Here is a 27,757-nt window from a genome sequence, read left to right as displayed (position 1 = left end):
AACTTGATAGCACTATGGTCTGAGAGACTGTTTGTTATGATTTCAGTTGTTTTGCATTTGCTGAGGAGTGCTTTACTTCCAATTATGTGGTCAATTTTAGAGTAGGTGTGATGTGGTGCTGAGAAGAATGTATATTCTGTGGTTTTGGGGTGGAGAGTTCTGTAAATGTCTATCAGGTTTGCTTGTTCCAGGTCTGAGTTCAAGCACTGGATATCCTTGTTAATTTTCTGTCTGGTTGATCTGTCTAATATTGACAGTGGAGTGTTAAAGTCTCCCACTACTATTGTGTGGGAGTCTAAGTCTCTTTGTAAGTTGTTAAGAACTTGCCTTGTATATCTGGGTGCTCCTGTATTGGGTCCATGTATATTTACGATTGTTAGCTCTTCTTGTTGTATCGATCCTTTTGCCATTATGTAATGACCTTTTTTGTCTCTTTTGATCTTTGTTGCTTTAAAGTCTATTTTATCAGAGATGAGAATTGCTACTCCTGCTTTTTTTGCTCTCCATTTGCTTGGTAAATCTTCCTCCATCCCTTTATTTTGAGCCTTTGTGTATCCTTGCCTGTGAGATGGGTTTCCTGGATACAGCACGCCGATGGGTTTTGGACTTTTATCCAATTTGCCAGTCTGTGTCTTTTCATTGGTGCATTTAGCCCGTTTACATTTAGGGTTAATATTGTTATGTGTGAATTTGATACTGCCATTTTGATGCTAGCTGGCTGTTTTGCCCGTTAGTTGATGCAGATTCTTCTTTTTGTTGATGCTCTTTAGCATTTTGTATGTTTTTAGAATGGCCGGTACTGGTTGTTCCTTTCTATGTATAGTGCCTCTTTCAGGAGCTCTTGTAAAGCAGGCCTGATGGTGACAAAAATCTCTGAGTACTTGCTTGTTTGCAAAGGATTTTATTTTTCCTTCAGTTATGAAGCTCGGTTTGGCTGGATATGAGATTCTGGGTTGAAAGTTCTTTTCTTTGAGGATGTTGAACATTGGCCCCCACTCTCTTCTGGCTTGTAGAGTTTCTGCCAAGAGATCTGCTGTGAGTCTGATGGGCTTCCCTTTGTGGGTGACCCGACCTTTCTCTCTGGCTGCCCTTAGTATTTTCTCCTTCATTTCAACCCTGGTGAATCTGACGATCATGTGCCTTGGGGTTGCTCTTCTTGTGGAATATCTTTGTGGTGTTCTCTGTATTTCCTGGACTTTAATATTGGCCTGTCTTGCTAGGTGGGGGAAATTTTCCTGGATAGTGTCCTGAAGAGTATTTTCCAGCTTGGATTCATTCTCTTCGTCACATTCAGGTACACCTATCAAACGTAGGTTAGGTCTCTTCACATAGTCCCACATTTCTTGGAGACTTTGTTCATTCCTTTTTGCACTTTTTTCTCTAATCTTGGTTTCTCATTTAATTTCATTGAGTGGATCTTCGACTTCTGATATTCTGTCTTCTGCTTGGTCAATTCGGCTGTTGAAACTTGTGCATGCTTCGCGAAGTTCTCGTGTTGTGTTTTTCAGCTCCTTCAATTCATTCATATTCCTCTCTAAGTTGTCCATTCTTGTTATTTCCTCGAATCTTTTTTCAAATCTCTTTTCAAGGTTCTTAGTTTCTTTGCATTGGTTCTTTTAGCTCACAGAAGTTTCTCATTATCCACCTTCTGAAGTCTGATTCCGTCATTTTGTCACACTCATTCTCCGTCCAGCTTTGTTCCCTTGCTGGTGAGGAGTTTTGGTCCTTTGTAGGAGGCGAGGTGTTTTGGTTTCAGGTGTTTTCCTCCTTTTTGCGCTGGTTTCTTCCCATCTTTGTGGATTTATCCACCTGTCGTCTGAGTAGTTGCTGGCTTTTCGATTGGGTCTCTGAGTGTACGCCCAGATTGTTGATGCTGAAGTATTTCTGTTACTTAGTTTTCCTTTTAACAGTCTAGCCCCTCCACTGTACGACTGCTGAGGTCCACTTCAGTCCCTGCTGCTGTGCGCTCTGCCCTGCTGCGGTGGGCTTAGCCCTCCTGCTTTGGGCTCCGCCCTTCTGTTCTGGGCTCCGCCCTGTTGCCCGTGGGCTCTTCCTTGCTGTTGTGGGCTCCACCCTGTTGGCGGAGTCTCTCTGTTATGGCGGGTTGCTTTGGCAATGGCAGGCTGTGTCAGTAATGGGCGTGTACCTCAGTAAGGGCGGAATGCTTCAGTAGTGGCGGACACCCCTCCCCCACAGAGCTGCCCCGTCCTGTATTCAGTTGTGCCCACAGTGAAACTCTCAACCCCTAGCATTTCGAATGCAGTTTTGTTTGTCCCTGTGGGGGTGGGACCTGCCGAGCCTGATCACCTGGCTCCCTGCCTCAGAGCCCTTTCTCCCTCTTTTTTTTTTTTAAGTTGAACCAATGACTCTCTCCCAGGTGTTTTAGTTGCCTGCTAGTAGGGCAGTAGGATCTGTGGGATTTCCCGTGCAGGGGCTCACTGCACCGGCTCAAATGTCGCTTCCCGGGAATCTCCTTGTCTGGCTCACTGTCCAAGTCCCGTTTAATCAGATGGATATGCTAATCTGCCCTCCCAAATCTCAGATTGCCGGTTTAACAGGGCACCCAGATCAGCACGGGGTGCCGCTGCGCTGCAGCACCGGCCAAAACCGCTGGGCAAGCTGAGAGGGCTGCGCTGGCTTCCCGTGACTCTCCTACACCTGGGAATTTCCCCGTTCTGTGGGCAACAAAGATCCGTCTGAAAATGCGGCTAGGACTCACCCTCTGCGCCTTCAATGAATGCTGCAATCCTGAGTTGTTCCTACCACGCCGTCTTGGGAAACTTCCTCCATCTTTCTTTAGAAGCTTTTTTCAGTGAGAATTTGTTGCTAATAAACACACCCTTCTTTTTGTCTAAAAATTTCTTGGTAGGAGGGGTTCTTAATCCTAGTGATGCTTGGCTGAGTGAAAACTCTAGAATGACAGTTGTTTTCTCCCAGCACTTTGAAGGTATTACCCTCACTGTCTTCTGGCTTCTACTGTGGCCAGGAAATCTGCTGTCAGTCCAGTTTTCTTTTCTCTCAGGCTACTTTTAAGGTTTTTGTATCATTGTTGCTCTAAAGTTTCTCTCTAATATGTCTAGATGTTAATTTCTTTTCATTTATTAATATATTGCTTGGGATTAGTGGGACTTCCTGAATCTGAGGATTGGGATTCTTCATCAGGTCTGGAAAACTCTCAGATATTTTATCTTTAAAAATTCATCTCTCACATTTTCTCTATCATCTTCCTCTGGAAATACAATTGGATATATGTTACTCCTGCCTCTATTCTTCATGTCTCCTAAATTTTCCTTCCTATTTTCTATCTCTTTGTATCTTTTGCTGTATTCTAAGTAATTTCTTCAGCCTTATCTTCCAATCACTATTTCCTAAGTAGTATTTAAGTTCCTTACCCCATCCACTGAGTTTTCAATTTTAATGACTATATTTTTTATTTTTGAAATTCTATTTATTTTTCAATTCTATATCCTATTTTTGATGGCATCTTATTTCTTCCTCACATTTTTTTATTCCACCTTTTATTTCTTTAAAAGTTTCAAGCATATTTATTTTATATTGTGGCATCCCTTAAGTTTTTAGGGTTCTCTTCTTGTTTCTGCTTATTCTCACTCATGGTAGCTTATTTCCTTGTGTGTTATATGAGCTCCAGCTTGGCAAAAATTTATCTATGGGAATCTCACACAGCCTGAGTTGAGAGAATCCAGAGAGATTTCCATTTGCTTCTTCTAAGCAGTCCTGGGAGCTCATAACTTGGGACCACTTTTTATTAAACTCTCAGCAAAACATTCTTCAAACCACATGGGTAGTGTAGTTCTGAATCACCAACCCACCTGAGGGAAGTCTGGTGGTTATAAATTCTTACAGGAGGCTTTTCACTTATTTCCCCTGAGAGCCAAGGAAGACAGATACATTTTCTTGTTGTTTCTTTTTGCTTATTAAGGAACTTTTACTAAGAGTGTAAAGATTTGCCTTTTGAGGGTCTCAGATTTATGTGAGAGTCTGTCTCAACTCCCCACCTTATACACACCGGTGGTCTTGTCTTCTACTTCTGTAATGTTTTTAAAACTCAGAACTCTTAGTTACTATGATTGGCAAATGCCCCCAGGGCAACTGTGGTTTCTACATCCACTTATCACTTTTTTTCCGTTTTTCTTCATTTTTGGGCCCTATATTTATAAAATTTCCCTTATTTTTTTGAAAGGTTGGTACTGCACTTAAGAAGACAATTTGCAGTGGGGGAGTTTTATTGTTGTCATTGTTATTTAGTCCACTGTATTGATACACTTATTTAGTCTACTATATTGATAGACCCCATTTAGCAGATGACGAAACTAAGACCCTAAGAAGGAAGTGAGTTGCCTAAGGTCATACTGCTGGGTCAACAATTGAACTGGCACTGGAACCAGATGTTCTTGATTCCTAGTTTAGAGTTCTTCCCCTCTGGGCAAATGTGCCTCACCTCCCTTTCTCACTCAAATATTTCTCTTATGTTTAGTCCTATGAGGATCTGGTTCAGCGTCTGGAGCCAGTTATAATGGAGCTAGAACGACAGGAGAATGTACTGGTAATCTGCCACCAGGCTGTCATGCGGTGCCTCCTGGCCTATTTCCTGGATAAGAGTTCAGGTACTACCCTCCTCTCTGTTTTGGGGAAGTTTGATGGGATTTGAGACATTGACACCAGTGATTAGATATCTATATCTTAGTAGTTAAGAGAAGAGTATCTAAAACAAGGATGCCTAGGTTCAGATTCTTTCTCTTTCAATACTAGCTGTACTACCTTTCACAAATTACTTTAACTTCTCTGGCCTCAATGTCCTCATCTGTAAAATGGGGAGAATAATGATGAATTTTAAATAACATAAAAAGTTTAGAACAGTTCATGACACATTCTATGTGCTATATGCTAGCTGCTATTATTAGTATGGTATTATTCTTAGCTAACATTTTCAAAGCCAACATTAACAATCTGCCTCAATCTGGAAAAGGTGAGCTAGTATTTCTCTGAAACATGCTACCATCAGGTGATAGTGGGGCCTTTCACAGATTCATGATCCTGATTACAAGTTTCTGTCCTTGCTATAGGGGTAATCTCCCCCAAGATGGTGATGTTTTTCATTTTAAATTGTTTTTCAAATGATAATTTATTTTTTTTTAAATATCTAGGCATTGCATTTACAGAGTGTTTACACACTGACTACATAGGCTGAACTGCAAACTGGGGCAGCTGGACTGGCAAAAAACTGTTATATCACTCCAAGTGTTAGCATTTCCAGGATATTTTTAAAGTGTCTCAGAACAATGCAAAATTATATTCAGTATTTTGCAGTATAGGATCTTTTCTTCGATGCTAGTTTGAAAATAAAGAACACTGTAATATGGAGTCATCCAGAATTGGAACCCGGGGCACTTGAGAGCTTGACATTAAATAAGGAATTTCCTCTCTCTGGTCCTCAATTTCTTCACTGAAAATTGGTGATAGGATGTGTGGTGGGGGTCCTTGCACTGCTAGATTTCTCTATGTTCACATATCTACTTTTCAGGGCAATGTTTTGAGACTATGAGGGAGGTGCTAGAACTCGTATTGCCCAGATGAGGAAATGGAAACCCGGAGAGGTGAAGTGACTGGCCCAAGGTCATGGGGCTCAGAGTGTCAGGGATAGACATAGATCCCAGGTACATGCCAGAGGACTTCCCCTCTCAGATATGCTTGGGGTGCTTCTTAAACACATGCCTCCTGTCCTGGGAGCCAGACAGGGCAGCACTTGACAGATATTCTTACCCCCTCCACCCCATTACTCAGGTGAATGCTGGAATAAGGCCCAGAAAGATGATGTGACTGAGAATGCAGACCCACAGAACCTCAGGGCTGGGGCACCCTCAGAGTACATCTAGTCCAATCTTGTCCTGTGAGATGAAACGCAGGACCAGAGAGAGAAGAGGCTGGACCAAGGTCACTAGTGGAGGCAGCGGCAGAGCTGGGTCAGAGATCTCCGGCAAGTCACTTCCCCTCTCGGAGTCTTTTTCCTCAAGTGTATAAGGAGGATGTACAGTAGTAGCATCCCAGCCTCACAGGGTCCCGGGTTCAAGTCCCTGCTCTGCCACTTCCTGGCTATGCAACTTGCGGAGAGCATCTTCCTTCTCGGAGCCTCAGTTGGCCAAAACCATGAAATGGGCTTACCACCTCCCCTTCATTCGGGCTTGCCCTAGAAATGGAAACAGGCCCAGACAAGAAATTGTACACAGATAATCAGAACAACTTTATGGATAATGTCAATAACTGGAAACAAGTGAATGCACGAATGCTCGTCCATCGCCAGGTCTGCGATGGGGGTGATCAGAGAGAGCAGGCCAGGCTGGGAGAAGGCTGTGGGAGCTGTCCAATGCCACAGCAGGGTCTCAGAAAACACTTGCTGGTGTGGACCATGGGGCTTTGCGGTGCTGGGTCTACAGAAGGCCCCAGGCTGGGGGCGGAAGAGAAACCTACCTGGGTCTCCTGTTTGCCATGTGAGTGAGGTGGTGGTCGTCTCCAGGGTGGACAGTCTGACCCTCCTGTGCGACATGTAGTCCAGTTCACTACCATTTTCTAGGGTGCTCCTGCCTCCCTGCTCTCTTCCCAGCTGCTCTCAGTGCTGCCTCTGCAGGGTGGTAGGGAATGGGCCCCTGGTGAAGCCCCACCACAACGAGGGGACGTGGAAGCAGGAGCATACAGCAAGCCTGGAGGCCTGGAGAGGCCATGTCCTGGCCAGCACCCTGCCTCTGAGAGCTGCTTCCTGTTCCTTTCTAGATGAGCTTCCGTATCTCAAGTGCCCTTTGCACACAGTGCTCAAACTCACTCCTGTGGCTTATGGTAAGTACTCCCACCCTGATCCAAGGACAGGCATATGGAGGCTATGAGCATGGCCCTAGTGCCTACCATTTGCCCAGAAGAGTCCTGCAGTAGGTTCCCTGGGTAGGTGGGTGGATGTCCTGGTGCGGATGGGACTGATGGTAGTAAGATAACATAGAGTAGGATGACTTCTAAATCTGGTGCTGGCTCTGACTTTCTGTGTCTCTGCCAGAGCACCCAGCACAGAGCACCAAGCTGTAGAAGGGGGCTTCCCCAAAGGGGACCAGAGGAAAATTGTAGGTTAGGATCATATTGGAGAAAGAACACAAAGACCAGCCTGGGCAATTCAGGCTCTTTCTTGGGGTATTAGCTATGAAAGGTCCATGAACAGGGAAGAGACAGAATTAAACCTATTCTGGGGTGTGAACAGGGCAGATGACCTACTGTAGCCTGTAATAAGGTGCAGCTCACAGGCATGAAGCTTCAGGAGCTTCCATAGGCATTAGGCAGCCTCTGTCAGCCCCAAGTCCCAGTGATACACCCTCCTCCGTCTTCAGGTTCCCTAGAACTCCCTTGTGACTTTCCACACTCCTGGTGTTGCCACAACCACATTGTCCTTCAGATAAACTTTGCCTGGCACTGATTGCCCAAGGCAGTGGCCCCAGGACTCTTCCACCTCCTCAGCACCTAACACAGCTTGGAGGATCTGCAGAGCTACATCAATATTACACAGATGAGATTGCTCTCATGTGGACCACAAGAGCTCTGGGCAGCCATAGACTTCATCTCTTATCTCCATCCCCATTTACAAATGTGCAGCTGAAGTGCAGAAAACTAAGACGGTTAGGGGCAGAGGTGACAGGATGCCCTGCTGGCTGCTTCCTAGGCCTGGTGTCTTCCCCACACATCACACAGCTGTCTGAATTCCCCTCCCTACAGGCGAGTGACAATCTGTACACAGTATGAAGCTGGGGGTGTGGGTGGTGACAGGGGGAGGTGATACCTGAGGGGAGACCTGCGCCTACCTCAGGGGCTTATGGACAGATGAATTGTTCTTTTCCAAGGCTGCAAGGTGGAGTCCATCTACCTGAATGTGGAGGCTGTGAACACACACCGGGAGAAGCCTGAGGTAGGTGGAGGACTCTGCTGCCCAAGCTGGCTGTGGACACAGCACATGGTGAAAGCACCTTCTCCACAGAAAGGCTGTCCCAACCCCACCGAGCCTGGGTGTTTTGCACCAAAAGGCAGAGCAACCAGCACCCAGAAATGCAGGAACCACAGCCCAGCCCTCAGGCACATGGAGATGAAGGGCTGGGCAATTCCTGCCAAAAAGGCCTCAGGCTGAGATTTCCACAAGGCCTACCTGAGGGTCAGGATCCAGGCCTGGCTAAAAGAGGGGAGCCTGGCAGTGAGGACAAGAGGCAGGGGAGGGGCTGGGACCCTACCCTGCTGTCTCCTTCCTATTAATCCTGCACTCTCTCCTCAGAATGTGGACATCACCCGGGAACCTGAGGAAGCCCTGGATACTGTCCCTGCCCACTACTGAGCCCTTTCCACAAAGTCAAACTGCCTGTGCCCTCGCCTTCCACCTTTAGGAAATGCTGTCCTTGCTCTTCTTCTATTTTGCCTTGTCCTCATGGAGGCACCCCACTTCCAGTGAGGAATTCCTCCGCAGCTCCCAAACAAGCCTTGCTTACTGGCTGCAACCAAGCAGCTATCTAGCTCTGGATGAAACTCACTTTCTTAATTCCTGTTCTCTGACGAATAAAGACTTACTGCCTACAAGAGGAGAGGAGGAGGTCATGGCAAGGCTTTTCCAATTGTTCTTAAGGTACTGATCCTAATCCTGACTCAGCTCTGCTGCTGAGAGCATGGAATGGGTGAGAACTTCCTGGAAGGAAGTTCTACAGTAGCACCTCCAAAGATGGGGGAGAAGATAGGTACCTGTGAGTGCCTGTGGGCCTTGTCCCTTGATGAGCAAGGTTGCTGGGGGCAAGACACTTTCATCTTTACACTCAAGAGAAGAATCTGGCACTTGAGCCAAGTGCTCCTCTCTTCTCCAGCTCTTGCTGCCATCCTGAGTGATTTCACTGTTTATGTGTATGATCTAACCAATACTCTGGCCTCCCAGTCCCCTGACCCCCTCAACTCGTGATCATCTTCTCCCCTTCAACCACCTGCTCCATGGATTTTGGTATCATCTCTCTGGTCTGACTTCTTAAATACAAGCATCCAACTGTCTGACCACTGCCCATTCCCCGACCCCAGGCATCCTTACTGTCATCCACTGAATCCCAGCAGCATGCCTCCATACAATAGGCATATATGTAGTATTACCTTTTTTTGTTTTTGAGACAGGGTCTCACTCTGTCACCCAGGCTGAAGTGTAGTGGTGCAATCTTAGTTCACTGCAGCCTCAAACTCCTGGGCTTAAGTAATCCTCCCACCCCAGCCTCTCTTACAAGTAGCTGGGACCACAGGTGCACACCACCATGCCCAGCGAAATTTGAATTTTTTTGTAGAGACAAGGTCTCACTATGTTATCCAGGCTAGTTTCGAACTCTTGTGCTCAAGCGATCCTCCCATTTTGGCCTCTCCCAAAGTGCTGGGATTACAGACATGAGCCACTGTGCCCAGCCTGTAGTATTTCTTGAATGAACAATATTTGTTGCTGTATAGCATCAAGAGCAGAGTCCTTTGAATGCTCATTGGTCCCCCAGTCTATCCTTAGTGTTCTGTCCCTAACTGTGTTGGATCCTATGGTCTATCTCTTCAGCCACTCTTCATGCAGCTACCATAAGCCAGGTGCCAGCAACCCAGTGGTAAAGAGACAGACTCATAAACTTGCTGCCTTTGTTCCCTTATCCTTCTATCACAACCACCCAGCAAGACCTAAACCTTGTGTAATCCACTTCTCCTTTTCTTGATATTGTCTACTACAAAAGTTGCTGATCACTGCTTGAAGCAGATCTATATTTATCTGCGTCCACAGCCACCCTTAAGTCCTATTCAAAATCAGGGTCATCTTCTCTGGTACCCTATTCCATCCTACCTTCTCAGGGATGGGCTACTTCAGTTAACTCCTGACTCTTCCATATCGATCTCCTATCCCTTTTAGCTTTTTCCCCACAGTCTATACAATATGCTCAAGTTTTCCTCTCCTATTCCAATCAAACCCTCCCTTGTTCCTATGTCTACACCTAGTGATTTCTGCCCTTCCCTCCATTCTTACACCAATGGCTCAAAATCAATCTGTACTTACTGTCCACAACCCTCTCCCTTTGCCTTCTGCTCCAGGCTTTCCCTGTCCATATCTTTCCTCAAGCTGTTATCCTCTTGCCTGCCATGAGTTCCCCAGGCTGCTATCCTGCTGAAGTCATACTTGCCTTTGAGCCAAAAGCTGGAGCCCCACGTTCTCCAAAGAGCTTTGCTGATCTCCAGCTTTTCTATGAACCCAAGATGCCACTCTAAAACTACCTAAGCATATTAAAAGACAGAAAAAAACTCCAATTCATGTTGCAAATTTAATGTAACTCTGATACCAAAATATGACAGCACACAGAAAGCAAACAATAAAACAGGAAAAGCAAACATTATTTCATCATGTGACACCCTCAGCTGATTGGTCGTAGCTGCTTAGACTGCTGTGTGGACAAAGATTCCAAGGATGTACTTTGGCTCCATGGGAAGGACTACTGCAATTTATTAGCGGTATCTGTAAACATGGGGAATAAATCTGAAATCAAAACAAATAGGAAAACATTTTAGCACCAAATATACTGTCTTCTCATAATTCCTTCATTGCCCTCATCTTTCCACCCCGCTCACCTGCCTCAGTGTTTCTTATAACATCTCCCTGCACTTATACCCATCCCTGTGGATCCTGGCTATGGAAATATTGCAATTACCTGAAATCTCACTAGCCATAGGAGAAGCCACAGGCACCAAGGCTGGCGGCTCCACTGCTGAAGCCAACACTGGTGCTCGGTCCACCACCAAAGCCAGCACCAGTGTTTGGTCCACCGCCGAAGCCAGCTCCCGTGCTTGGTCCACCGCTGAAGCCACTGGTGCTTGGTCCACTGCAGAAGCCAACACCAGTGCTTGGTCCACCACTGAAGCCAACAATAGAACTGGGTCCACTATTGAAGCCCGTGCTGGTGCTGGGTTCGCCAGTAAAGCCAGTGCTGGTGTTGGAACCACTGCCAAAGCCAATGATGGTACTCAGTCCTCTGTCGAAGCTGGCATTAGGCCTACTGCCAAAGCCATCGCTGGTGCTGAGGCCACCACTAAAGCCAGCACTGGTGCCAAGTGTGCTGCCGAAACTAGCATTGGTGCCCAGTCCACCACCAAAGGCACCACTAGTGACCAGTCCACCACCAAAGCCAGCACTGGTGCCCAGTCCGCCACTGAAGCCAGCGCTGGTGCCCAGTCCACCACCAAAGCCAGTGCTGGTGCCTGGTCCTCCACCGAAGCCAGCACTGGTACCTAGCCCACCATCAAGGCCAGAACTGGAACTTAGGCCACCACTGAAGCCAGCACTGGTGCCTAGGCCACCGGTGCTCAGTCCACCACCAAATCCAGCACTGGTGGTTAACCCGTTGCCAAAGCTGAAGCCGGTACTGGTACTGGGTCCATCACCAAAACTAGGGCTGGTAGCACCACTAAAGCAGGCACTGGTGCTAGGAGGGCCATCAAAGCATAGGTTAGTATTAGATGCACTGCCAAAGCAAAGGCTGGTGCTGGGAGCTCCACCAAAACAGAGACTGGTGCTGTGAGCACCACCAAAGCTGACACTGGTGCTGGGAGCAGCACCAAAGCCAATGCTGTTGCTGGGAGTACCACCAAAGTCAGTAGTGGTACTAAGTGCCCCACTGAAGCCAGCACTGGTGCTGAATGCACCACCAAAGCCAGGGTTGGTGCTGGGTGCACCACTGAAGCCTGCACCGGTGCTGACGGCACAGCCAAAGCTGGCATTGGTGTTGAGTGCATCACCAAAGCCAGCACTGGTGCTGGTAGAGCCACCAAAACAGACACTGGTGCTTAGTATACCACCAAAGTCAGTACTGGTGCTGACAGCACTACCAAAACCAGCATTGGTGTTGAGTGCACCGCCAAAGCTAACACTGGTGCAGGGAGAGCCACCAAAGCAGACACTGGTGCTGAGTGTACCGCCAAAATCAGCACAGGTGCTCATAGCACCACCAAAATCAGCACTGGTGTTGAGTGCACCACCAAAGCCAGCACTAGTGCTGGGAGAGCCATCAAAGCAGATGCTGGTGCTTACTGTACCACCAAAATTGGCACTGGTGCTAGAAGAGCCACCAAAGGAAACACTGGTACTGAGTGTGCCTCCAAAGCCAGTGCTGGTACAGGGAGAGCCATCAAAGCAGATACTGGTACTGAGTGTACCACCAAAGCTACCACTGGAGCTGGGAGAGCCACCAAAGCAAACACTGGTGCTTAGTGTGCCTCCAAAGCCAGTGCCGGTGCTAAGCGCACTACTGAAGACTGTGCTTGTTGTGGGTGCACTGCCAAAGCTGGTGCTGGTGCTGAGTACACCACTAAAGCCAGCAGTGGTGCTGAGTATGCCTCCAAAGCCAGAGTTGGCTCCACCACTAAAAGTGGTACTGGTGCTGAGTGGGCCACTAAAACTAGAGCTGACTCCACCACTAAAGTTGGCACTGGTACAAGGCATGCCACCAAAGCTAATGCTAGCTTCACTGCTGAAACTAGTGCTGGTGCTGGGTGCACCACCAAAGCTAATGCTGGCTGCACTGCTGAAGCTGGAGCTAGTGCTCAGTGTGCCACCAAAGCTAATGCTGGCTGTACTGCTGAAGCTGGCACTGGTGCTGGGTGCACCACCAAAGGTAATGCCAGGTCCACCACTGAAGCCACCACTGGAGCTGGATGCACCATTGAAGCTAATACTAGCACCATCGCTGAAGCCAGCCCTGGTACTAGCTCCTCTGCTGAAGTTGACGTTGGTGCTGGCATCTGCATTTTCTTGGGCTCTCGCCTCAATTTCAAATGAAAATCTGCTCCAGGCCTGAGCATCATCGCCTAACTCTTCCCTTGTTAGGCAGTCGATATCCATGTCATCCCAATTCCAGGGCCCAGCCACAGCTTCCTCTCCAATCCCCATTTGGGCTCTTGCCTCAGCCCTGGCTTCAGCCTCAGCCACAGCCACAGCTGCAGCTTGGACTTCCATCTCCACTGCCTCGCGGTACTGCACAGCCCAGTCCTTGGGGTCTTTCTTCTGCACCTGAAATGGGGATGATAATCATAAGGAAAATAACTCGAGTAATCATGTATTAATCTATGGGCTTCATATTGTACTAGTAGCAATAATTTTTTTAACTTTTTAGTTATTGGGGCTCTTTCATGGGTCAGTCTTGAAATCTAGTTTCAGCTCTGATGACTTACGTGCTATGTGACCCTGGACAAGTTACTTAACCTCATTTAGCCTAAGTGTCTTCATTTATAAGTACAGGAAATGATAAGAGAGTAAATATGTTATGAACTGAAGGGTTGTGCCCGCCCCGTATGTGGAATCCCTAACCCCCCAGTGTGATTGTATTTGGAGATAGGGCCTTTATGGAGGTAATTAAGGTTAAATGAGGCAATAAGGGTGGGGTCCTGATCCAACAGGATTAGTGTCCTTATAAGAAGAAACTCCAGAAAGCTTGCTCTCTCTCACACACACACAAAACCATGTGAGGACACAGCGAGAAGGCAACCATCTGCAAGCCAGGAAGAGAGCCTTCACCAAGAACTGACCCTGGTGGACCTTGACCTGGGATTCTCACCCTCAAGAACTATGAGAAAATAAATCTGTTTTCTAATCCACCCAGTCTAGGGTATTTTGTTATGGCAGCCCATGCTGATTAATGCAAAGTATGAAGAATGAATGAGGTGATGTAAACTATAAATCTAGCAGCACTTTAGGACATAAATGAGGCTCCACATGTTTATATATGAACTGCAGGCTGCTCTGTACCTGCCCATCCCTATGCATTGCCTGCCCCAGCCAAGGTTATCCCATTGCCTTAATATGCCAAGCTCAGGCAGCTCTCCTATTACCTTGCATGCAAACTTGAGGACTTTCATCTTGCTAGTCTCATGGTAGGAGCGCAAGCCCCAGAAGAACTCATATTCAGGTGGTCTGCTGTTAGGGACCCTCTTGTATTCCAGGTACCTTGGAAAAAGGAAATGAAACTTGTTTCTAACCAAGCAAACCTGCTGTCTAAGCACTAGACGCCAGGTGGCAACCTCCTCCAAACAAATACAAACAGCCCCTGGACAAGGATTTCTAAGACCCTTCAGCCCCAAACTCACTACAAAACATAGTTCACGGTCTTGGCCTCCAATACTGAGCCATTTCCCACCGGCTCTGTGCAAAGCAGTCCCTTGGGTTTTTCCAGGGGAGACATGTATAGGGCATGATGTCACAGGAAGGCCAAAGTATCATGCCATCTGTGAGGAGTACGCCCAGATTCCTGTTGGGTGTGTTGTAAACAGAGAAGCCATTCTTAAGGCCCCCTGCTCTGAGCACACCTCACTGCAAGGGCCTTGGGTTGAGGCTGTCCCAGTCCTGGAAAGGTCTGCCCATGGTAATTTTAGACAATATCAGTTCTAGGACACAGGATGCCCATCCCTCTCAAGCTAGTATAAGAAAGGCACTGACTAAGCACTTTCTGAACAAGATCAGTAGACCCAGAAAACTTCAGGGCCAGACAAAGCCCCAAACACCACTTACTTCTGCTTCACAAACTCGTCTGTGATGAGCTTCCTCACTTCCCCAAAGAGTGAATGCCTCACCCTGACAATGGGAAAAATAACCCATGAACACAGATCAGAACTGCCCAGATGAGGGCAGAGGCATTTCTCAACATGGAAGAGACCTCTCTAGCGCATGGGGCAGTCTCAATGAAGCAAAGAAAGTAGTGAGCACATGGCCACTAGACGCAAGCATTGGAGACCAGATGCCGCTCTGTCAGGGATCCCTGAAGGTCTAACATCTCAGCTTAGAACAGATAGAGGACATAGAGGAGAGACAGAGCAGACAGTTCAGGACCATTTGCCCATCATCCACCCAGGTCAGAACCCTGGGCCCTCTACCCAATCCAGCACCCCCACCCACTCCACCAGACCACCAGATTGATGCAATCCTAGGACCGTCCTCTCTTGCCAAAGGACAACATGGACAGCAAGCGCTGAGAGAGCCCAATCATACCCAGGGCGCAGCCCCAACTTGCGCAGCACCTCCCAGATGACAGCTGCGAGGGGAGGCAAGAGGAGACAGGGACAGAAATTGAACACATGGAATCCAGACCATGGCCTCCCATTTAGCTGCATGCCCAGCCACTCACCCTCACTGGCCTTGTTGCCATTCATAAAAATGACACTCAGAATCACCATGAGCAGACCCAGCTTGGGTGTGTCCTTGGTCCTAAGGGAATAACAGCACAGAAAGAAGGTTTATGTTCAGCACCCATCCGCAAGACACACCAGCCAGCTCACTAGGCTAGCCTCTCCCAAATTCCTCAGATGCAGAATTCTGCCCAGTCTCTGCTTCCAGCTCTATGCCACCCTGGGAAAGGCACTTAGACTTGCAAGCCTTAGTCTATAATTCAGTAAAATGGGAAAACCATATTCTCCCTTCCCCAGGTTGCCAAGAAGAAGAATGGCTGTCAACCTGGTACAACACAAGCACTCAGTCAATGTGACTCCTTTCTTTCTCTCTCAAAACCTTCAGCCCCACTGACACTCCTGCACTTTGTGCATCCTGATCCACCCACAACAGGAAGCCCTCCTTAAGAACCACTCTGCCAAGGCCAGGCCAGGCACTCAGACGGAACAGGCAAACAATGACAGGCCTGCTTTCCTAGGAAGCTTCTACAGAGACAGCAAACCTGACAGCAGGAATGTCCCATCCCAGGCTCTTGTACCCTTCAGTCAATCATACTCAGGTGCCACTACTGTGAGCAAGGCTCCAACTGTGTGCAGGAGCTGAGACAGGGCTTTTGAGACTCTGTTTTTCCTGACTCTCTAAGAGGATGGGGGAAGTAGGACAAAGAAGGGGTAGCAAGACATAAAAGCAGACGCCCTCTTCCCATCCAGCCCTTTCCCAGCTTACGTTCCCAGTATGCCTGCAGAGGATTCCTGAGTGCTGATGAGAATATACAAGCTACATTGCTTATCAATTTCTTTCAGATTGACTCGAAACATCTGCCAAGTGAAAGAATAGCCTGTGAGATCACAAAATTCAGCTTAGGTATCAGTGAACTTTCTGAGCATCCTAAAACTCCTGGTGTACTTAGGGGGTTTTGCATGTGTGAGAACTCAGTGAGATAATGCATATAAAGCACCCAGTGCCTGGCACCCAGTAAACACGCAGCAATCATACTACTGTCATCAACATCATCTTTGTGATGAGCAGGAGTCTAGGGAGACAGAGAATGGGGACAGAAGGGAGAGGTGAGCTCTGAAATACATGCAGAATGTGTCCAACCATGGATAGAAGCTGAGACTAAGTTGAGTGACTTGGGTCCTAGCCATGCTTTCATCACTGACTTGGTGTGTGACCCATGGCAAGTCTACACCTCTCCCTAGGCCACCGTCTGCCCATTGGCACAGTGATGGGTCTGGATTAGCGGGTCTCTGTGGTTCTCTCCAAACGGGACGTGTATATCTTAGCTCAATTCAAAGCTTCCCCATTGTGCCCATCCACCAGCACTGCCCCTTCACCTTCTCAAGAGCGTAGCTTGCTCGTTCAATGATTTCTGGGAAATATTCATCATATTCTTGGATGACATCCCTCAGCATGTCTGTAGAAAAGGAGAGGTGAGAGTAGCTGAGCTTAGTAGGGGTCACAGAGCTGCAGCCCTTTTGCCAGTCCAGTTGGGTCAGTGCAACCAGAGACCTGAAGTGAGTTAATGGGCGATGCCAGCCATGGCAGAGTGTGAGGAGGGCAAGTGTGGAGATATGAGAGAACGAAGAGGCCATAAAGTGTTACTCCCAGACTACGGGAGGAGAGGGGAGTGGAGAGGAGAGCTCAAGGAGGAGGGTTGGTAGGACACTACCTGAGCGCTTGATGGGGATCTTTGTCTGATCCTTAACCAACAGGTATTTCACCAACTTATTAGCCTGGGAGGAGAGGAATAGATGGAGAGATCTTAACGAAAACTTGGAAGGTGGCAGAGAAGAGGGCAGGTGAAGAAGAGAAGAGACTGGACAGCATTTGATTCTTACCCTTTCTTGTAAAATGGCCACATCTCGCGGTGGCGCAGGTCTCCAGCCCCGTGGAATCCGCCTGTAATTACTGCCACTTCTCTCATCCCCATTCAGATGCTTGGACTTCATCATCAGAAAGAAGGAAGGTCCAGAGTCACCGGGTGAACAAGATGGCTCTGTCTTCTCACTTTGCCTCCTCTAGACAGAAAGTCCCTCTAACACCTTCCCCCCACCTTGCTATAGTAAAGCCTGATCCTGACCTTGCCATTGGCCACCCTGAGTTCTGAGCTTATCTTTCACTGTCTTCCAGGAAGGAACTTCATTCCTCTGCCAGGCCAGGAACAACTGAAGATAAGAGCCTAAGGGTCTTTCTCTTCCTCTGGCCACCACTGATTATGCTAGCTGGCACCTCTTGAACAGGTCACTTCATTTCTCTGGGACTCAGTTCTCTTACATGTAAAACTGGGACCTATGATCCCTTGCTGGTAAGTTACTTTCAAGACATTCAGACATACCCTCTGTAAATGTACCCAACACAAAGCATGGCACATCATAACTACTATTTAAATACAAGTAGAATTACACACAGGTTGTAACAAGTGTATGCATGTCTTATTTCCCCACCAATCTGTGAACTACTAGGGGACAGAAACTGTATCGCCTTCTCAGCATCTTCCACAGCCTATCTGAACACAGGGACTACCTCAAAGAAAAAAGGCTCAGCAAACTTTTATAGAAGAAATGAACAAACTAGAAGGGTAGAAATGGAAAAGAAGGACAAAGTTAAGGATGGTAACGTCAGAGATCTCACCTTTCGGTTTCTCTTGCCCCGGGTCCTGGTTGTGGGCTCCAGACTCAACTGAGCCAGATAGTCATCTGCCAGGGCCTGGACAGCAGCAGCAACCTGAGTCTGAAGGGCACTTACGTTGGTCTGAGCAGTGGCCATCTTGGCCTGGGACCCTTGGTCAGCAACTGGAGTCTGGCTTTCAGTTGCCCGAGACTTAGTGGCAGCCTTCCGAGCCCTAGACCCTCTCTTGACCCGCAGGGTGGCTGCTAGGGCTTGATTTGTGACCATGTGAGTGGCAAGTGGGGCTTCAGAGATCTCAGAAAGAGAATTTGGGCCCCTACTGGCAGCCTTCTTGCCCTTGGACTTTTTGGGCCTGAGAGCTACTACTGAGGCCTCAATCTGCCTGGTAGCTGCCTCAGTGACATTTCGAGCCTCTACATGCCCAGTGTCAATATTTATGACCTTAGCAGTTGTCTTCTTGGCTTTGGAGGCTTTCTTGGTTCGGATGGAGGCTGCTGTGGTATGGATACTGGCTGTCTCACTGGTAATTTGGCCTTGGGTGATAGCTGTATGTGTGGCATTTGGAGCCGGTGACACCTCGGTGGCACTAGCTATGGCCTTATTCGCAACTTTCTTAGCCTTGAAAGCTTTCTTAGGTTTGACAGAGGTTATCAAGGCCTGGGAACTGGCTGACTCATTGGCAATTGGAACGTGACTATTCTGTGAGATGGCTGGTAGGTTTAGGACTTGCAAGGGTGACTTGAGCTGTGTAGTGACACCCTCATAGCCAGCTGGGGATTGGGAGCCTTGGGCTGACTTGGCAGTAACTCTCCTCATCTTGTTGGCTTTCTTAGGCTGAGAAGTGACTGAAGAAGCCTGAGTATTGGCTACCTCGGTGGTAGATGAAGCCTGGCTGATCTGGGTGATGACTGGCAGGTTTAAAGCCTGCAAAGTTATTTCGGGCTTGTTGGTGGCAATCTCACTGGCAGTTGGGACTGGAGGGGCAGCAGGTGTGGCCTTAGTAATAGCCTTTATAGGGGCCTTCTTGGTCTTGCTTTTCTTAGGCCGGTTGACAACTGGTGGGTCCATGGCCAGGGGGTCCTTGGTTGCCGCCAACAGGGTATGCATCAGCAAGACACTGTCCTCTTCTGTGGTCTCAGTCTGTGTATCTGGAGGGAAGGGAAGCCCCAGGCTCCCAGGGGGAGGCAGAGGGCCCTACACACTTAGGATTACAATCCTCTGGGCCATCTGGCCTCCCTAAAGCCCACCCCTTTCCACAAAGGCCTTCCCTTTCTCTGAGCAGCACTTAATTGAAATGGGGTGGGGGAAGGTGTAGGGAGCAAGGAAGGAATAGAGTCAGGCACGTTTTCCTCTCCTCTCCTTCACCATGTAAGGGAGGACTGAGAAGGGTTAGGCAGGGAATTATGCAACTACATGGTGGAAGGGGTCTGAAGAGCAGTAAGTGAACTCAGGACCGGGCAGATGGCCTAGAGAGAATGCAGAGAGGCCTCACCTGAAATGGAGGCAACCTATATCCGTAGTCATTTCTCCTATCCATCTTTCTGGGAGGCCGAGTAACAGCTGAGCCTGAGGGGAATGGGCCTGAGTTAGAGGAGAATGAGAAGGAGGGGGAGATTCATCAGACATCTCACTTATCCTTACGTAGGGGAGTCTCATGTAACCTTGGACCTAATCCTTTCAACTCCTGGGTTCTCCTACATAAAAAAAAACCCAGGCCATCTGGTTTCCAAGGCCCGGCTCCTTTTTCCTCCAAGAGGGTCAGTTCTACGACCCGCCCCTTTACACGCCCCCTCCGCAACTCGATAGTGCGCATGCGCAATGACTAGAGGCGCCCCCAGCCCCCATCTCACGCCCACCGAGATCCCCAAAGAACCGGTTCTTTCAAGCTCTCCGTGCGCATGCGCCTTGGTAAACCGGACAGTTTCTAACCAGCTCAATCCCACATATGCCCTCTGCTCTCAGAGCAACAGAACATCTTGGCGCCAACCCTGACCCACTCTTTCTAACTGCATCACATTTCGATCCAACCCTTGCCCCAACACTAGCCCCCTCCCTCCCTTCTGCAGTACCACTCCGTACCGCCCCTACCCCAACACCGCCCATCTCTCCTCTGCGGCACTGCCACGCACCGCCCCTTCCCAATACACCCCCCTCCCTCCGCTCTGCAGCACTTCTCTGCACCTTCCCTTCCTTTAATAAGCTCCCTTCCTTTAATAAGCCCCCTCCCTCCGCTCTGCGGTACGTCTCCGCAACTCCCCTTCCCCAACCCACACCACTCCCCCCTCTTTCCACGTCTGCAAGTGTGCAGCTCCGCCGTTTCTGCAACATGAATACCCCACCCCCAAATCCAACGGTTTGAACCTTCGGTGTATTCCTGTTCTCAAACCCTACCAGGTCCTGTCTCTTCCCTGTTCAAACCGGAACCAACTGGGTCCTATCCCCTCCTTTCTCCAGTCTGAGTCTGGTCCTTTCCGCTATTCTCAAAAGGGATGTTGCCCACTCCTTTCTCTGGGTCCCGATCCCTCCATTCTGTGGCCCAAACAGGGTCCTGCCCCCTTTCTCCAGCCTAAACGGAGTCCTGCCGTCTCCTACCTCCCTCCCGAACTGTGTGTGTCCTCCTCCCCTCGTGCTACCGTCTGAAGGATTTCTCGATCCTTCCTTTCTGCGATCTGAGGTCTGCATCCCTCCCTTCCACGGTCCGAACCGAGTCCAGATCTTTCCTTTCTGTGGCCCAAAGGGGATTCTGCCTCCTACTTTCTCCTGTGCGAACTGGGTCCAGCCACCGCTAAAGATGACTTCCATGCGGTTAGGTCCCGAATCCCCAGCAGGTTTGCTTCAAACCTTAGGGGCGTGTGGAGTCGGGCACGTGGAAGCCTCAGCCAGGAAGCCCCCACAGGATCTACACTAAAGCCAGGCACCTCAACTCACCTCGTCTTCTTGAATCGAGAAGGCGTCTGCTCTCTCCAAGCCTCTCCTTAGGTCTGAGCCTAACCCGCTCCCTGGCCGGAAGTGGTCCTGCCTCTTTCCGCCTCCAGAGGGGGTCTCCGTTCCTGCTTATCAGTCTCCGCCCCTCCATACCTACTTTAAACTTTCCATTCTCCTCAATGTAGCTCCTCTTTTCTGCTTACTGCCCCTATTCAGTTATCACTTCCTCTTATTCTCCATTTGACTTCTCTATTCCCCACACTGTATCTCTGTTCCTATTTGATTCTCCTCTTTCCCCTAGGAGGAATGTGCTTCTCTGAGCTCCCACAACAACCCTTCCTCAGACCTTCTATCCCAACACTGTTTACATAGTGTTGTTATACCTTGTGTCTGGATCTCTCTTCCCTAGAGCCACTCTGGAGCGGGGAATAGGTCATATTCATTTCTGTCTTTCAAGTACTACCAGATTAAAACATTTAGAGGCTCTAAACATTAAAAGATAGGGGGGTGCCCCTACATCATATGCAATTCAGAATAAAAACGGTAATGTGTAAAAATCTATGAAAAGTCTTTATTGATCCGACAATGACTATATTGATGTTTTAAAAATAACAACTTGTACTTAGGCTGTCTCTTGTGACATGGTGCACTGTTTCCCCATGCAGAAAACAATTCGTAGCATTTATTCATTCAATCATTCAAAAGAAAGCAAGGATAACTATACTTATGTCAAGTAAAATAGACTTAAAGTAAAAAACCATAAAACAAGATTTTAAAGGTCATTATATAATGATTATGAATCAATCCATCATGAAGATATAATAAATATATTTAATATATTCACCCAACATAGATGCACCTAAATATATAAAACAAATGTTAATCGATCTGAAGGGAGAAGTAGACTGCAATACAATAATGGTAGGAGACTCGGAGACCCCATTTTCAACAATTTACAGATCATCCAGACAGAAAATCAATAGGGAAACATTGAACTTCAACTATAATTTAGACAAGAAGGACCTACAGAATATTTTATCCACTAGAATATACATTCTTCTCAAACACACATAGAAAATCCTGCAGGATAGATCACAAATTAGGCCAAAAACAAGTCTTAACAAATTTAAGAATATTGAAATCACATCAAGTAATATATGCACAAAGGTATGGAACTAGAAATCAATAATGATAAGAATTGTGGAAAAGTTATAAATACATGGAAATTAAACAACATACTCCAGAACAACCAATGTGTCAAAGAAGAAATTAAAGGGAAACTTTAAAGTATCTTGAGATAAGTGAAAATGTATACACAACATACTAAAACTTATGGAATGCAGCAAAAGCAGTTCTCAGAAGGAATTTCAGAGCAATAAATACATACATCAAAAAGAAAAAAGATCTGAAAAAAGCAACCTAGCATTACACTTCAAGGAACTGGAAAAAGAAGAACAAACTAAGCTCAAAATTAGCAGAATAAAGGAAATAATAAAGATCAGAGCAAAAATAAATGAAATAGAACCAATAGGAAAAAAAAAAAGAAACTAAGAGTTGGTTTTATAAAAAGATAAATAACATTGACAAGCCTTTAGCTAGATCAACTAAGAAAAAACAAGAGAAGATTCAAAATCAGAAATGAAAGAGGAGACATTACAATTAATACCACAGAAACGCAAAAGATTATAAGAGAATACTGGGAATAATTATATGCCAGGAAATTGGATAACTTAGAAGAAATTGATAAATTCTTAGACACATAAAACCTACCAAGACTGAATCAAGAAGAAATAGAAAATCTAAACAGATTTATACTGAGAAAGGAGACTAAATCAGTAATAAAAGTCTCTCATCAAAGAAAAGCCCAGGACCTGGTGGATCCACTGCTGAATTTTACCAAACATTTGAAGAGGAATGAATATCAATCCTTTTCAAATCCTACCAGTACATTGAAAAGGAGGAAATACTTCCAAAGTCATTTTACAAAACCAGAATTACCCTGATACCAAAACCAGACAAAGACAATGAAGAAAAGAAAATTACACACCAATATCCCTGAGGAACATAGATGCAAAAATCTTTAACAAAATACTAGCAAACCAAATTCAGCAGAATATTAAACAGATCCATGCTTGCATCCTTGGGATAAATAACGCTTGAGCAGCTTGCATCCTTGGGATAAATCACACTTGATCACTGTGTGATCAACACATGCAAATCACTAAATGTGATACAATACCTTAACAGAATAAAGAATAGAAACCACATGGTCATCTCAGTTGATGCAGAAAAGGCATTGACAAAATTCAACAATGCTTCATAATTTAAAAAAATAACTCAGCAAATTAGGTATGTACCTCATACCTAATTTATTGTGTTGAGAAGGAATGTACCTCAACACAATAAAGGTCATATACAACAAACCTATAGCTAACATCCTACCAATGGTGAAAAGTGGAAAGCCTTTTCTCTAAGGTCAGGAATAAGGCAACTATGCCTGCTCTTACCACTTACATTCAGCATAGTACTGACATCCTCAGCAAGAGAAAGAAATGTCATCCAATTTGGAAAAAGAGAAAATAAAAGAGAAGTTTAATTTTCCCTGTTGGCAGACCACATAATCTTATATATAGACAAGGAATCCACAAAAAAAAACTAAGAAACAAACTCAACATACAAAAATCAGTTGTATTTCTGTTTTTATTCTATTTCAATAGGTTTTCAGGGAAGAGGTGGTGTTTGGTTACATGAGCAAGTTCCTTAGTAGTGATTTCTGAGATTATGGTGCATGCATCACCTGAGCAGTGTACACTGTACATAATGTGTAGTCTTTTATCCCTCAATCTCTCTCACCTTTTCCCCCTAGTCCCCAAAGTCCATTGTATTATTCTTCTGCCTTTGCGTCCTCATAGCTTAACATCCACTTGAATGAGAACATACGATGATATTTGGCTTTCCATTTCCAAGTTAACTTCACTTAGAATAATGGTCTCCAATTCCATCCAGCTTGCTGAGAATGTGATTATTTTATTCCTTTTTATAGCTGAATAGTGTTCTATGGCATATAAGATATATGTGTGTATGCATCTACAACCATCTGATCTTTCACAAACCTGACAAAAAGAAGCAACATGGAAAGGATTCCCTATTTAATAAATGGTGTTGGGAAAACTGGCTAGCCATGTGCAGAAAGCAGAAACTGGACCCCTTCCTGACACCTTACACTAAAATTAACTCCAGATGGATTAAAGACTTAAACATAAGACCTAACGCCATAAAAATCCTAGAAGAAAACCTAGGCAAAATCATTCAGGACATAGGCATAAGCAAGGACTTCATGACTAAAACACCAAAAGCATCGGCAACAAAAGCCAAAATAGACAAATGGGATCTAATTAAACTCCAGAGCTTCTGCACAGCAAAAGAAGCAATCATTAGCATGAACTGGCAACCAACAGAATGGAAAAAAATTTTTGCAGTCTACCCATCTGACAAAGGGCTAATATCTAGAATCTACAAAGAACTAAAACATATTTACAAGGAAAAAAACTAACAAACCCATTCAAAAGTAGGCGAAGGATATGAACAGACACTTTTCAAAAGAAGAGGCCAGCAAACATATGAAAAAATCCTCATCACCACTGATCACTAGAGAAATGCAAATCAAAACTATGTTGAGATACCATCTCACACCAGTTAGAATGGCAATCACTAAAAAATCTGGAGACAACAGATGCTGGAGAGGATGTGGAGAAATAGGAACACTTTAACACTGTTGGTGGAAGTGTAAATTAGTTCAACATTGTGGAAGACAGTGTGGCGATTCCTCAAGGCCTTAGAAATAGAAATTCCATTTGACATCACAATCACATTACTGGGTATATACCCAAAGGATTATAAATCATTCTATTATAAAGACCCATGCACACGTGTGTTCATTGAGGCACTGTTTACAATAGCAAAGACCTGGAACCAACCCAAATGCCCACTGATGATAGACTGGACAAGGAAAACGTGGCACATATACATCATGGAACCATGCAGCCATAAAAAATGATGAGTTTGTGTGCTTTGTAGGGACATGGATGAACCTGGAAACCATCATTCTCAGCAAACTGACACAAGAACAGAAAATCAAACATTGCATGTTCTCACTCATAGGTGGGTATTGAACAATGAGAACACATGGACACAGGGAGGGGAGCATCACACACTGGGGTCTTTTGCAGGAGGCTAGGGGAGGGACAGCAGGTGTGGGGAGGTTGGGGAGGGATAACATGGGGAGAAATGCCAGATATAGGTGACAGGGGATGGAGGCAGCAAACCACCTTGCCATGTATGTACCTATGCAACAATCCTGTATGATCTGCATATGTACCCCAGAACCTAAAGTGCAATAAAAATATATATGTGTGTGAGTATATATATTTTTATATATGTGTATGTATGTATACACACACACAGACACACACATACACACACACACATATAATCACAGTTTATCTACTTGTTGATTGGTGGGCATTTGGGCTGGCTCCATATTTTGCAATTGTGAATTGTACTGCTATAAACATGCATGCACAAGTGTCTTTTTCATATAATGACTTCTTTTCCTCTGGGTAGATACCCAGTAGTAGGATTGCTGGATCAAATGTTAGATATACTTTTAGTTCTTTAAGGAATCGCCACACTGTTTTCCATAGTGGTTGTACTAGTTTATATTCCCACCAATAGTGTAAAAGTGTTCCCTTTTCACCACATCCATGCCAACATCCTTTTTTTATTATTATTATGGTCATTCTTCCTGGGGTAAGTTGGTATTGCATTGTGGTTTTGATTTGCATTTCCCTGAAAATTAATGATGTTGAGCATTTTTTCATATGTTTGTTGGCCATCTGTATATCTTTTTATTATTATTAATTTTAATATACTTTAAGTTCTAGGGTACATGTGTAGAGTTTGCAGGTTTGTTACACAGGTATACACGTGTCATGGTGGTTTGCTGCATCCATCACCCATCATCTACATTAGGTATTTCTACTAATGCTATCCCTCCCCTATCCCCCCACCCCCTATTATCCCTCCCCTATCCCCCCACCCCCTATTATCCCTCCCCTAGCCCCCCACCCCATTTTGAGAATTGTCTATTCATGCACTTACCACACTTTTTGATGGGATTGTTTGTTTTTTCTCACTGATTTGTTTTAGTTCCTTGTAGGTTCTGGATATTAGTTATTTGTCTGATATATAGATTGAGAAGATTTTTCTCCCACTCTGTGGGTTATCTGTTTACTGATTAATTCTTTTGATATGCAGACGATTTTTAGTTTAATTAAGTTTTGTTTCTGTTGCATTTGCTTTTGGGTCTTTAGGCATGAACTCTTTGCCTAAGGCCATGTCTAGAAGGGTTTTCCCAATGTTATCTTCTAAAACTTTTATGGGTTTCAGGCCCGAGATATAAGTCTTTGATCCATTTGAGTTGATATTTGTATAAGGTGAGAGATGAGGATCCAGTTTTATTTTTCTACTTGTGGTTTGCCAATTATGCCAGCACCATTTGTTGAATAGAGTGTCCTTTCCCCACTTTATGTTTTTCTTGGCTTTTTTGAAGATCAGTTGGCTATAAGTATTTGGCTTTATTTCTGGGTTCTTTATTCAGTTCCATTGGTTTGCATGCTTATTTTTATACCAGTACCATGCTGTTTTGGTGACTATGGCCTTATAGTATAGTTTGAAGTCAGGCAATACGATGCCTGAGACCTCATTCAACACCCATTAAATAGGAAAAATTAGCAAGTCAGATTATGTCAACCGATGAGGGAAAAGAAGAACCCTTAGATACTCCAGTTGAGAATGCAAACTAGTGATGTCATCTTGAAGAGCAATCTGGCAGTATTTAGTGAAATTAAGAAACATTCACACTATAACTGAAAAAGCCACTCCAGAAAAGATCTCTCTTAGGCCTACCAAGTGACATGCACAGAATGTTTATTGTGATATCATTTGTGGTAGTGAAAAGTTTGGGCAACCTAGCAGTGTATAATCACAGAATAAATATGTAAAGTATTGTATGAGCATTTGTATTGTATCTCATGCAATGGGAAAAGAGAATCAATTAAATCTATATATAACAGCATGGAGAGTTACCAACATAATGTTGAATAAAGAAGTGAGAAATAGAATGAGATTTACAATACAGTGCTCTTAGAAGTTCCCATTCTGCTACGGCAGTATAAACCCCATATAGGCACCACCATACTCATTCATTATACCTATAAACTCTAGTCAAAAAAAAATTTTTTTTTTCAAGATGGAGTTTCGCTCTTGCTACCCAGGCTGGAGTACAATGGCACGACCTTGGCTCACCGCAACCTCCGCCTCCTGGGTTCAGGCAATTCTCCTGCCTCAGTCTCCTGAGTAGCTGGGATTACAGGCATGCGCCACCATGCCCAGCTAATTTTCTGTACTTTTAGTAGAGACGGGGTTTCACCATGTTGACCAGGATGGTCTCCATCTCTTGACCTCATGATCCACCCACCTCGGCCTCCCAAAACGCTGGGAGTACAGGCTTGAGCCACCGCGCCCAGCCAAAATTTTTTAAATAAAAGAAAACCTGTCTAAGCACTCCGCAAAGTAACTAAAACCAGGCAGATTGCAGAGGAGAGTTAAAACATAGACAAGTGACCTGCATAAGGGTAAGTTATCCAGAGTTTGTTTTCTCTCAGCCTTGCCCTGAGTGTGTCCCACTCAAAGACCGGAGCAGAGCATATGGTTAAAACTCTGAGGGATTCTCTGCCATCTTTTTGGCCAGAGGAAGCACAAAAAAACCTGGGTAGGATGTGGTATGTACAAGAAATCTCAGAAGAAAAAGAGATAGAGAAAGCATTCCCATATATGTGTATGAAACCACACAATTCTCAGCCCAACCATTAAACAATGCATGTGCAAGAATTAACCAAACAA

General features: G+C 45.7%; 2 protein-coding genes and 1 non-coding gene across 42 annotated transcripts in view; 1 reads left to right on the top strand and 2 right to left on the bottom strand.

Moving 5' to 3' along the window:
• Nucleotides 1–13,673, top strand: part of PFKFB1 (6-phosphofructo-2-kinase/fructose-2,6-biphosphatase 1) — a 68,105-nt gene extending 54,432 nt beyond the window's left edge. For 23 of the 29 annotated variants that reach the window (XM_078364046.1, XM_078364039.1, XM_078364044.1 and 20 more), the window contains 4 exons: nt 4,496–4,625; nt 6,787–6,849; nt 7,893–7,957; nt 8,315–13,673. In XM_078364046.1, the coding sequence (XP_078220172.1) occupies nt 4,496–4,625; nt 6,787–6,849; nt 7,893–7,957; nt 8,315–8,374 (318 nt within the window). In that variant the 3' untranslated portion in view covers nt 8,375–13,673. Of the gene's footprint in view, nt 1–4,495; nt 4,626–5,802; nt 6,030–6,786; nt 6,850–7,647; nt 7,804–7,892; nt 7,958–8,314 lie in introns of those variants that run through there. The other 6 variants (XM_078364034.1, XM_054251161.2, XM_078364037.1 and 3 more) reach the window with 4 other exon arrangements.
• Nucleotides 10,339–20,852, bottom strand: TRO (trophinin). Of its 12 annotated transcripts, none has more exons than XR_004738799.3 (14): nt 20,798–20,852; nt 19,362–19,450; nt 17,873–19,063; nt 17,080–17,184; nt 16,911–16,974; nt 16,576–16,655; nt 15,965–16,056; nt 15,198–15,277; nt 15,062–15,104; nt 14,585–14,647; nt 13,909–14,023; nt 12,983–13,090; nt 10,737–11,027; nt 10,339–10,564 (listed from the first exon to the last, which is right to left on the bottom strand). XR_004738799.3 is itself a non-coding variant. In XM_017968514.4 (13 exons), exons 2-12 carry the CDS (start codon nt 19,404–19,406, stop codon nt 10,748–10,750), a joined length of 4,221 nt encoding a protein of 1,406 aa, XP_017824003.3. In that variant the 5' UTR covers nt 19,407–19,450; nt 20,798–20,852; the 3' UTR covers nt 10,339–10,564; nt 10,737–10,747. The 12 variants fall into 12 exon arrangements, 10 of the variants coding, with proteins under 10 accessions (XP_017824003.3, XP_078220157.1, XP_035145313.2 ...); XR_004738800.3 differs by having other exon boundaries at nt 19,362–19,435; XM_017968514.4 differs by having other exon boundaries at nt 10,737–13,090.
• LOC118150837 (small nucleolar RNA SNORA11) lies at nt 14,257–14,385 on the bottom strand. The gene has a single exon (XR_004738968.1). It is a non-coding gene; the product is annotated as a small nucleolar RNA SNORA11 (small nucleolar RNA).
• Nucleotides 20,853–27,757: the final 6,905 nt, after the last annotated feature.

The sequence above is a fragment of the Callithrix jacchus genome, chromosome X, assembly GCF_049354715.1.
Source record: "Callithrix jacchus isolate 240 chromosome X, calJac240_pri, whole genome shotgun sequence".
Lineage (NCBI taxonomy): Eukaryota > Metazoa > Chordata > Mammalia > Primates > Cebidae > Callithrix > Callithrix jacchus.
The sequence above is the reverse complement of the archived record's forward strand: the minus strand, read 5'-3'. Positions and strand labels throughout refer to the sequence as shown.